A 12,903-nucleotide genomic window follows, 5' to 3' on the forward strand; every position below is an offset into this window, starting at 1 on the left:
GAAAAATTTTGTGGTTCATGTGTGAACAGCAGACATTAGAGACTTTAGGAAACTGCCAAAAGCTTACAAGGATAGATCAATGGTCAGTAAACTTTTTCTGCAAAGGTCCAAATGGTAAATAATTTAGGCTTTATAGGCCATGGGTCTCTACTGTAACTACTCTACTACAGCAGTACAAATGCAGTCACAGACAATACATCAAAAATTAGTGTAACTATATACCAATAAAGCTTTATTTATGAGGCCCGAAATTTGAATTTCACATCATTTTCATATGTCACTAAATCATCTTTTTTCCCAACCATTTAAGTATGTAAAAACCATTCTTAGCTCATGGGATGTAGAAAAACAGTTGATGGGTCAGATTTGGCTCACAGGCCATAGTTTGCTGACCCCTGGGACAGACAGTCTTTATCTTAACTTCTAAATGAAATATGACCCACATATGCATACAACCTCTGACCAAATTCCAACACCCCTTTCCCGAAGCTGAAACCCTTACAGCTGCTACCATAATAGATATAGTGAAAACACTTGGCGTTTTAAAAAACAAAAAAGAAACACACAAACACTCAGCAACAATAATAAAACTACTTCTAACAGTCCTGTAAAATGATGGTAAAGCTGAAATTGGAAGATGACCTTGGAAGCAGTAGCCCAAGTCTGACCACACTGTGGCTCACCTTCTAACACCCTAAGACTCTCCACATCATTTTGATAAATATAAAAGATCAATAAGCATCCCTTCCTTAAATACTTACAGGAAAGTAAAGAATTATGATTCATTTAAACTTTTAATGTTTCTTAGATCAAGCAGCTTGTTTTTTAGTACTGACTTAGCTGAGAACAGCAATAATAGATGAATGGGACCTTTAATTTATAACTAGGAAGGGTGAGGAGGAAAACCATTCACAAACATATTTTTAACCTGTCTGAAGGTATTTTTGGAACACAATTCATTTAAAATTGGAAGCTACATATATTTAGCTTCTCATTTGCTGACATTTCTAAACATGCTAATTTTTTCCATGTTACAAAGCAATCAATAAAATCAACTTTTATAGTATTTAAGAAATAAAAATATTGTCATATTTAACCCATCAACCCATCTTCCAGAAAAACTGGATGGAAAATTAATGCCAGTTTATAACTTCCATGAGTTAAACATACTAAGTTAGAAAATAATTCTGAACACTGAATTACTCAAGACCTCTACAAAACTTAAAAAAATCGAGCAATCTGTTCCATGGATGGCTTAGAGCAGAATTTTAAAAATTCTACAAATTTACTATTATAAGAAAACCAGGTTTCAGGCTAGAGATAATAATTACATTAGTAATCATTATTGAGAGCCTATTATATACCAAGCATCAGTACTAAAAGTAACCAAAGGGACTACATTTTAAAATATTCATAAAATTAAACAATTTTGAAGCTTGTTTAACACTAGGATAAGAAGACATGATCATTCTTAATATTCAACACAAATGCATGAAATACCATGGATTGAACACTATACTCTCCTAAAAGGGGCCATGTAAGCAATAGCCTAACAAAGAATAATATAAACTCCTAGAGTCCAGGCTTTTAACTATTATTTGGGCACCAAAAATAATTTAGTTGTTTGCTGCTCAACTACTTGACATCATAATCTCATTAATCTTCATCTGTCCTTCATATCCTGTCATTCTTATGCAAAATGGACTCTTAAGGATGCAACTTCTCTTCACTTATCTATAAGCTGAAGGAGGAGGGTAGGGGGGTAAAAGGTCTATGGAGACTTCAGGATACCACTGGAGACCCCAAGCAATCACTTTACTCAGCCTAGTGTGCTACATTACAGCTATTGTGTTTGACATATAAATATGACATAGCAAGAAGTAGGATAATGTGATTCTTGAGCTATGTGTCTCACTTCCCTTGCTGAAGCCCCCGGAAACTCCAGCTTTAGTTTCCCCAGACAATATGAAACTGAAATATTTTCCAAAACAGACACTAAAAATGTACAACATATGGGTCACATAATGATATCAATTTCACTCCTCTGACAGTCCAAGAATTCTCTCCGTTCCAATATACTAACTTAAGGTCATCATGACACAGAGGTTGTGGGTTAACAGGCAAAAGGACTGTAAAGTAAGCTAGCTAATTTACAAGGCCAAACACCTGAATTAAATGTAGCCAAAGTTAGACTAAATGCATTATTTCTTTCACACTAGAACAGTCCTTTTTCTTTCCAGTTTTAAGCCAAAAACAAAATCTCCACCTTTCAGTATCAGCACAGGAAATTTACTTTAATTCTCCTGTTGCCTATTCTCTTCCTACTACCGTTTCCTCCAGACAAGACAGGTGGTGAAAACTATGTCTATTCATTTCATAACAGGAAGTTGTTTTTTTAAAAAAAATCACCTCTTAAGACTGCTTTGTTTCTAACGGCACATTCAGGGCACAGTTTGAACACCATGTTCTAGTCACACATGTGCTGAAACTTTTTTTATAGTGCTATTAAACAATACACAAATAATGCTGTATAATAGTTCAGAGAAAAAAATCCAGAAAATATACTTCTGATATAGTTTATACCATCTGAGTAATAACAGAAGTACAGTTAACAAAAAATTCACACTACACATGAATATGGAACTCTACCTGAAACAGAAAACGATTAAAATATTTTTTACAAAAATCACTGATTATTTAAAGTAGTGTTTTTTGTACAATTACAGAACATATGCAGAATTTAGACCATGGTTCAATGTACTAAATTCAAAGTTGTACTTGAAAGCATAGCATATCATTTGATGATCCTGAAGGCACTGTTTTACCACTTAAAAATACTTTTTCCATTTACCAATTTTATGTTTTACTGCCAGTCATAATTATATTATTTCATCTATTACAAATTAAACATTATAAATTTTGAAAAATTTGAATAGTAAATTAAAAAGGCCTTTAGATCCCCTGACCTAGAAAATTAAGTCTTTGTATCTAATTACAAACACTTTCAATATCTTAATTTAAATGTGCTCATCCAAGATTAGCTGGTTAAAAAAAGTTGGATTCCTAATTTTAAAAACTAATCAATGTATGTACATGTGTGTATATATATGATGCAAGCATATACACAAACATACAAGCATACATATAAATACACATATATATATGTGTGTGTTTGTATATGTTTGCACTTCTCTCTGAAGCCTCCTGAAGCAAAAGTTAATCAGTCAAAAGATGTTACCAGTGTGTAATAATATTGGTACTTAAAACACCTATTTTGGACAATTAGGCGGTTTGAGAACCAAGGTATTAAAGGTAACATTTTATAAAGGATCAAAAATATGACTGGAATTTTGGCAAGATATTTTCCAAACTTTAATTTCTCAAACTGTGATATTGGAGACTGTCACTTATGAGTTGATATAATAAAACACAGCATCTGCCTTCTAAGGCAAGTATTATTAGCAAGCAAGAAACATATTAAAAACAATGCAAAAAGAAATGTAAAAAAGAACCACTTCCATCCCTTCAATCTCCCACCTTCGGAGACAAGTTCTGCCCAAAATCCAGTTAATCATTTTCTCCAAAGAGCCAAGATATCCACAGACTAAAGTATCCCAAAAAGAATGGAAGTCATCTACCATTATCTTTGGGGTTTTGACGTATTCTAAGATGAGGCTGAAAAAAGGTCCAAAACCTTAGAGTGGCCCAAGATAACTTATTATCTCTAGGTTTATATTAAAAATTTCTTGGGGTCTTTTGTATCAGGTATAGGTAAAACCTAGGATAAATTTCACCTTACTGCAAAATACAACAGTTGGGGTTCAATCTATGTCTTACAGAGGGAAAAGTAAGCAAAAGAGGTAAGTCAACAATTCTACTGTATTAAATAATAGGCTTACTACGTGTTATACATATAAAGAACATGAAAAATGTATCCTTTAAATAAAGGAGTTTAAATTCATTTATCCTTTTCTATTTTAAGAGAGATTATATGTATAACTTGAAGAAAGATATATGTGGACAAGGCAAGGCAGAGAAATGCTCCATCTGAGAAAAGATAGAATCCACAGAAAAGGACATTTCAAAGGAGCAGGTTTGTAGCCAATCAAATGACTGGCAAAGATAAGTTGGTCTCTGTGAAAGTTGGAAGTTGTTCTTAGTGCCCAGAAGAGAACTCACATAGGGGTTGGGGAAGAAGCTGAAGAGCTCTGTAGTAGAAAGAATTCTGCTCAGCCACAAGATTCTGGTCCTCTGATAGACACACACCTTCTCCCAGTTATTCCGTCAAATGTTGGACTAGATGCTATTGGGAAGGGCTTTTGCAAATGTAATGAAGATCCTGAACCAGCTGACTTGAAAGTAGAGAGATTTTCCTTGGTGGGCCTAACTTGATCAGGTGAGACTTCAAAAGAGACTAGGCTTTTCCTAGCAATAGTAATTTAAAGCGTAAGATGGATAAAATATGATGGAGATTCTCCATTGCTGTCTTTGAAGATGGAAGGGACCATGTATGTGGGTCTCTAGGACCTGAGAGTGGCCCCCAGCTGACATCTAGTAAGGAAATTTAGTCCTTAGGTCTACAGTCACAATAAGTGAATTCTGCCACAGTCACGTGAGCTTAGAAGAGGAATATCAGCTCCTGATGAGAACGGTCGGCCAACACCTTGTTGAGTCCCTGAGCAGACAACTCCATCATGCCACACCCAGATTTTGACCTACGTACAGAAACACTAATAAATGAGTATTGTGTGAAGCTGTTAAATTCGAGGTAATCTGTTACACAGCAAGACAAAATTAATACAAGCACTAAACAAGTTAAATCATACAGCTTGATTTAGAAGAACCCAAGAAGTTTACTATAAGCCCAAAGTCCTACTTCAAGAAATGTGTCTAACATCAAAGACATACAATATTAAGAAACCAAAGAAGGTCACTATTAGATTAGACGTTGTAGAGAAAAAAACCTAAGAAATTTTAGAGCTCATTAGCCATGGGGTAACCAGGAGACAAATGTCATAAAAATACAATGTATATTTACCTGGATAAAGATGATTCTTGGATTCATTGAAACCAAAAGGTGGGATTAGGTAATCCTTAAGGTCTCTTTCAGCACTTTCTATAATTCTTGTTAAGACACACACAATTCTGTCTTTTTTATAGACATCAGAGATGTCTGGGCACCAACCCAGATCCTACAAATGCTCACAACTTACCTAGCTTCTTGTAAAACACTGCAGCAGAAAGGGCACAATTTAACTCATTAAGGTTCAAAGCTTTCTAACTTGCATTTGACCAAGGGACTTTATCACACAGCAAAATACCTTCCCACATAAAGCCTCCTTTCATATCTTCAAAAAGATGATTTCTTTCAAAATCCCATTGTTAAAACTGAAAGTCTGTATATATGTGCACAGGGAGGGAGGAGCTCATAAGGTCATGGACATGAGGCAATAACAGCAACAAAAAAAAGAGAAACTGGTTCACGCCCTGGGAGTAAATTTTTACTCTCAGTTTAGCTCATTAAGTATAAATTAGGCACTTAAAAGTTAAGTGAACTCATTTATTAAAATATGACTTGGGGAAAAGTAGTGGTAGCAATAGCTTGAAAGTGTTAATTTTGCACCTATGTAGCTTAATTTAAGCCTAAGTAACTTCTTAAGAGAAATAAAATCCATTGTCATTTTTATTCTAAATACTCTGAAAGCAACTGATAGGCCAGGACTTCTAGAAAGTTGTTGAAAATAACTTGAGTCTAACTAGTAGTAAATGGCCGGAAGCTTACCTTAATATGAATGAAAATGTTAAAAACTTCTCAAAATAAATCAGATGAAACACAAAAAGAATTTCAGAACTTAAATACTCTAGGGAAATATACTAAGAATTCAATGCAACAATGGGGGAGGGAAAACTCAAGGGGTTACAAAACAGTTTCATTAATACCAAACATAAGTAATAAAACATAAACAAAATCTTTTCTCAGTTATCTTCATTTCCTTTAGTTTAATCTTTCAGCATCCTCTAAATGACAAACTGATTAGAAAGTAATTTGACAGAAAAAAAACCCAAAAACCAAAAATCCCCAACATAATCAAACGATCCAGTTCTTGATTTTAAAATGCCCAGACTGCCTTCTTACCTTGTCTATCCTATCTGGACGGTTAGTAGCTGCCAGAATTGTCACATCCTTTAACTGTTCAATGCCATCCATTTCTGTCAAGAGCTGAGCCAAAACACGATCAGCTACATTCCCAGCACCTGATGAACTGATTTTTAAAAATACAGTTTTAAAAATCTGTTTATCTATCCCCAAATACTCCACTATTTTTAAAAGATCATATATTCTATAACAAGAAACATTGTCTTTTTCAAAACATAAAATGCATGCTTCAGAATTCATTACTTGTTGAATTAGATCCAAGAACTAACTATATTAAATCATTTCTTTTCCTCCATCAACAACCATGATTATTTTCTCTCCAATAATGAAATGCTAAGAGTGTCAAATATAAAAGATGTGGGAAGTAAGATATAAGATTATTTTTAAAAGTTCATCAAATATGTAATTATTTAACTTAATCGGTATTTACATTTTATATGGCAAATAAACTGACAGGAATTGGGAATAAAAAAATGAATAAGGTACAGACTCATTCTCACATGAACCTTAGAGCCTATGCGAGACAGAAAACTCTTTACAAACCTATAGCAAACGGGATATTTCTGACCTATCTTGATATTTTAAAATATTAAGAATATTTTAGAAACACATCAGCAGGTAGGGGGTCATCACAATACCCATATCTGGAGAAACAGGGGAAAAAAAAAAAACCATTTTATTTTGTTCCTTTTGTTCATGCACCAGGTCAATTACAAAGCTACTCCTGAACAAACTACACCTTAATTTAATCTCATTTCCTTGATCACAAAAAATTACTGAATATTGATTTTTAAGAAGTAAACTCAACAGGTCTTAATAGTGAACAAAACCCTGATATTACACAATCAAGGCCCCACAATAATAGTTCTCATTAGCACTAGCTGGGATTTACTAAGCTCTGTTCATAATTGGGAAATATATAATAAACATCTAGGTGGACAATTACAGAGTGAAACAGCATTGTAAGTATATTAAACATATAAATTCAATCAGATGCAGTTGAGAGTGGGAGGGGGGGAGAAGAGGGAAAGAGGATAGAAGAGACACACCCCATACCTTTGTCTTAGCACCCATGACAGCAAGTACACCTTAGTATAATCATCACATATTTAATAATAAGGTAATCAGGATTTCTAAATAAAAGAATTTAGATCTCAGTGTGCATTACAAGTTCAAAAACTTGAAACAAAGGAGAGTAGCCTTGAACTCACACTAATCAGACATACATGATGTTGTTACACAAATCATACTGTCAATTAAATTAAATGGTTGGTCCTTCCAGGTGGTTATATAAATTACACTGTCAATTTATTAAATGGTCCTTCCCAATGTCAAAAAGTTTGGGACCAAGCAAGGAGCATCTGGAAAGCCACTGAGATTTGTCTTGGTTAACATTGATTCCTGCAAGTAACCAATTGGCTGGTGCATGGATTTGCTGATCTGAGTCTACTTAAGATTGAACATTTTGAATAAATAGATTATATATCTTTCCAAAAACGCTTCAAAATGTAACTTTTCCAAATGTTAGATAGGAACATTGCCAGCAAAAGCTCTATGGGCTCCTTCATGATGACTACAAGCAGGTAAGTATTTAAGGATGCCAACAGATTACATCCAAGGCCTTTAATTGTATCTACTTTGCTAATTAGTTGTGATCCTACACTACAAGGGGCAAAGGAAGGTCACACGAACAGGTCTTGGGAGAGTCAAGGTGGGCTGTCCAGAGGTGATGGCTTCTAACCTATGACTTGAAAAATGAGTGGGGGCCAGACCAGCAAAGAAAAAGATAGGGAAGAGAGAGAATACAGAACACTGAAAATGGAAAACAGTTCAGAGTAGCACAGCATAGCAGTAACGTAAAAATGTAAAATATTAGCAGAGAAAGATAAACCAAGGCTGGATGACAAAGACTTTATTATCCAAATTACCAAATTATTAAGTTTGGATTTTGTCCTAAAGTTGATGGGAAGTTTCAAGTAGAGACATGACAAGATCAGATTTATGTTTTTGAGGACTACAGCAGCTATAATATAGAAAACAGATCACAAAAGGGCAGTTTTGGTATGTTTTCCAGTCCAGTATATAAGAATCTTAGAAGGCTCTACTTCCTCCTAATAACAAGTAAAAAGCTCTATAAGCTGAAAAATTAACAATTCTTTTTAGATCCCTCAGAAATGTGAGATCACAGGTACCTTAATCCGTTCAGGCTGCTATAACAAAATACCACAGACTAGGTGATTTATAAACAACACAAGTTCATTTCTCACAGTCTGGAGGCTGGTAAGATCAAGAGGCCGGCATGGTCAGGTGAGGACTCTTTTCCCCTGGCTGGTAACCGACACCTCCTCACTGTGTCCTCACTTACCACTATATTTCTAAAGGCCTATTTGCCACAGTTCCTTTTACCCAGTAAACCATGTCTATCAAGAAAAAACTATAAGGCATACTAAAAGGCAAACAAACACAGTTGGAAGAAAGTGAGCAAGCATGAGAACCAGAGAACCAGAGAACCAGAGAACCAGCAGGAATGCTGGAATTATCACACCAGTGATTTTTTAAAACTATGACTAATATGCTAAGGGCTCTAGTGGACAAAGTAGACAACACACAAGAAAGGGGCAACATAAGCAGAGAAATGGAAATTCTAAGTCTCAAAAAGAATTCTAAGGTTGTTATAACAATATAACAGAAATAAAGAATGCCTTTATTGGGCTCATTAGCAGATTAGACATGGCTGAGGAAAGAATCTCTCCGCTTAAGTATGAGTCAATAGAAACATCCAAAACGGAAAAGGAAAGAGAAAAAAAGACTGAAGAAAACAGTAAAAAAGAAAAACAAAAAGAAAAAAGAAACAGAAAAGAAAATCCAAGAACTGTGGACAACAAAATATGTAATATATGTGTACCTGAAACACCAAAAGGAGAAGACAGGTAGAATAGAAAAACTATCTGAAGCCATAATGACTGAGAATTTCCCGAAATTAATGTCTGACACCAAGATCCAAGAAGCCCAGAGAACATCAAGTAGGAAAAATGCCAAAAAGCTACACTTAGGCATATCATATTCAAACAATAGAAAATCAAAGATAAAGAAAAAATCTTGAAAGTAGCTAGAGGACAAAAACACTTCATTACAGAGGCACAAAGATAAGAATTACATCGAATGACTCCTCAGAAAATATGCCAGCAAGGAGAGTAGAGTGAATCCCCATAGGAATGTTATACTACCTAGCCCTGGAGAGAGTTACACATACACCAAAAAAAAATATTAACCTAACAGCATTACTAGATAATGATAAAGTTCTAATTTTTGTGACCTACCTAAAGGAATTTGTGTAACATACTAAATAGCTTCAAGTGAATGGCATACTTCCATCAAAAGAAAAAATCCTGGGTCCATGCCACATCTAAATCTTATGTGTGCTAGTGCTTGCTTTGCCTTCTCCTAATAGGAACTATATTCAAATAATGTCAGAACCCATCCTTAGCTATGTTATGTACACTCTCCCTTCTTCCTCCAGTGAATTAGTAAGACTGCTAGATGTCTTACTGGTAAGTATGAATGTATTAGCTGAACTTGCTGAGAAGTAAAAAAAAATAGCTACTAGGTTTTGTTTCAGATTAGGCAAACATCATTGTGGTACAGTGAGAGAAGAATGAGAGGAAGAATGAGGGGGGTAATTTTATTACAAAGTGCAACAATTCATTCAATTCAATTCAACTCATTTATTCAATAAACATTCACTGCCTAGCAGGCCAGACACGGCTTTAGGAAATGGGAATGAAAACATTAAGATGGCAGTCCCTACTTCCTCAAGGACCTTAGAGTCTAGCAGCGAGAAAGAAAACTCCACATTCATTTGCTTTTCCAAAATAAGTAACACAGAATAGTTCCTGAAAGACTGATTCAAGAACTCTGGATAACATTTGCTTTCAGTTTAAATCAAGAACTTGGACAGAATAAACGCAACCAAATAGAACTAGATTAAGATAACTGATGTACCCCATCAGTAATGAAGAAGTGGCTCTAACTTATAACCATGAATGATCATACTATATAGAACATTTAGAATCTTTTATAGAAAGGAGAGCAATCTTATAGTTATCAAAGTTAGGTTTAGCCAGGGCTAGTACTGAATCTGAGCACCATTCAATACAAACTTTCCTACATGGTAACATTTGAAAGAAAAATTAAACAATGATGTTAAGAGGCTAAAAAATGAGTAAGTTTAACAAATAACACAGATTTATTATTATTAAAATCCACATATTGGTTTTAACTCTTCAAACTTTATAAAACAAAGAATTTGAATACATTTAAAGGCATTCCAAATTTACAAAAATTTTCATCATGTAATTCAAACAGTATTTCAGTATCTTATAACCTTGGATTAATGTTCGGAACATAAATCACTGTAGAAAATAACAGATTTAAACATGAAAGGATGTCACATTTAAGCTTCATTACAAGCACTTTTTACATGAGAGCTTATCAGGGGAAACAAAAACAAAAACTATACAACAGTCTTTCATTTTGAATTTAAGTCATAGGTAAGAAAAAAAAAATTAAGGGGCTTTTTAAATGCCATTTTTAGATGCTGAAAGCACACTGACGCACCATCACATTCTATTGACATAAACTAATCTAAAGTTAAGAATGGGTAAAACATTTCACGAATAGAAAAATAACCATTACCATAATCGTTTTAGACACTGAACCCAACAACAAGCATTAGATATGGAGTCCACAAAAGAAATGGAACAATTAAGCCCAAGATACACTGTTATCAACAAAAGCATAATACTGAATATATACATCGCTAATTCACCCATTCCTCAAAACCCTATATCCTACAAATAAAAAGATAAATAGGAAAAGATTTTTCTAGACTATCATTTAGTCTTTATCCATTCTTCCTTTTAGTTTCCTCTTAAGAAGAGGAAGGATGCTAGGGAATTAGAATCTGAAACAATGTTAAATTAGCATGTAATCTGGACAGGGATGGGACTGAGATGATAAAAACAAAAATTCACCTGAATTGTAGTAAAAAAAAAAACAAAAACACAGAAATAAAAAAATGATGAATTTCTGCAGGGATCTGGGATCCATAAGAAAAATTCTAAACCTAAAAATTATAACAACTAAAATTAAGAATTAAAAAGATGAATGTAATAGTAGATTAAACACAACAGAACACAGGATCCTTGAACTGGAAGGCAGGTCAGTAGAAAATATCCAAACTGATGCACAAAGAGAAAAAAAGAATGAAAATAGTAAAAATACATATAGAACCCAGTGGAAAGCCTAAGAAACGTGTAACTGCAGTCTCATAAGGAGAGAAGTGAGAGAATCAAATAGAAGCCATATCTCAGGAAACACAACCTGAGAATTTCCCAAAATCATCAAAAGTAATCGAAGGCATCAAGAATGGACTCGGGATTCTCAAATCTAAAGCCAATAAAATTATTACTAACTAAAGATAAAAAGTCTGTGATCAACATTTAAAGTGATCAACAAAAAAGTTTTCTTTGCAAAATGATTTCTGTACAGTGGTTAAAATTAAAAGAGTTACAAACATGATACTTCTGAGTCCTAAGTATCAACTTCCCTAATGAGAGAAACTGTAGATTTTATGAGGCCATCTGTTTGCATAGATACTGTTCACTCACTGAAAATGTTAAGAATACATACAAGTGTTCCAGGTCCTATTTTGCTTTTTCTTTCTTTACCTGATTCTGACAAGCCCAATGTGAATTTCTTTTAAAATGAATTACCATGATTAGGAAACCTATATACTTGTGAAGGAGCTGGTTTTCCTTGAAGCAGTGAGTATAACCACCTAAAGGAAAATGAGTTTGGGGCAGGAGGAAACAGATACAATATTTATTTTTTATTTTCCCTGTTTTTCTAAAGTTCAGGAAGAATATGAATTATATTCTGATCAAATACCTTGAAGATGATAACACTATGGGAACAATAATCACAGTTCTGGCTCCTTGATAGACACTTCTTTAAAATAAAAAAAAAAATTTAAAGGAGAGACAATTTTTATATATTTAAAAAGTCCAGCAAGAGAACAAATACTTAAGCAAGTTATAATCCATGAAAAATAAAATCACATGGAAGACTAGTTCTGGGGTATTTTTGGGTTTTAAAAAATTTTTAATTCATGTATAACTGATTTACAATGTTGTGTTAGTTTCAGGTATACACCAAAGTGATTCAGTTTTATATATATACTTATATATTTTGTATTATTTATTATTTATATGTGTAACATTCTTTTTCAGATTCTTTTCCTTTATAGGTTATTACAAAAATATTGAGTATAGTTCTCTGCGTTATACAGTAGGTCCTTGTTGGTTATCTATTCCATATATAGTAGTGTGTATATGTTAATCCCAAACTCCCTGCCCGCCCTTTCCCCTTTGGTAACCATAAGTTCATTTTCTATGTCTGTGGGTCTATTTCTGTTTTGTATATAAGTTCATTTGTATCTTTTTTTTTTTTTTAGATTCCACATATAAGCAACATCATACGATATTTGTCTTTCTCTGACTTACTTCACTTAGTATGATAAATCTCTAGGTCCATCCATGTTGCTGCAAATGGCATTATTTCATTCTTTTTTATGGCTTAGTAATATTCAGAAATATATGCCAAGAAACTCAGAAAGTGAAAGCAAAAATCATTTGATGAATGTCAAGAATCCATAATGCCTTGAATATTCTAGCTGACCACTTCAC

General features: G+C 33.8%; 1 protein-coding gene across 3 annotated transcripts in view; it reads right to left on the minus strand.

Moving 5' to 3' along the window:
- Positions 1 to 12,903, minus strand: part of AFG2A (AFG2 AAA ATPase homolog A) — a 334,710-nt gene that overhangs the window by 215,658 nt on the left and 106,149 nt on the right. For all 3 annotated transcript variants that reach the window (XM_061192006.1, XM_061192005.1, XM_061192004.1), the window contains exon 14: positions 6,137 to 6,263. In XM_061192006.1, coding sequence (XP_061047989.1) covers positions 6,137 to 6,263 — 127 coding nt within the window. The remainder of the gene's footprint in view (positions 1 to 6,136; positions 6,264 to 12,903) is intronic.

Source organism: Eubalaena glacialis, chromosome 5 (genome assembly GCF_028564815.1).
Source record: "Eubalaena glacialis isolate mEubGla1 chromosome 5, mEubGla1.1.hap2.+ XY, whole genome shotgun sequence".
NCBI classification, from domain to species: Eukaryota; Metazoa; Chordata; class Mammalia; order Artiodactyla; family Balaenidae; genus Eubalaena; species Eubalaena glacialis.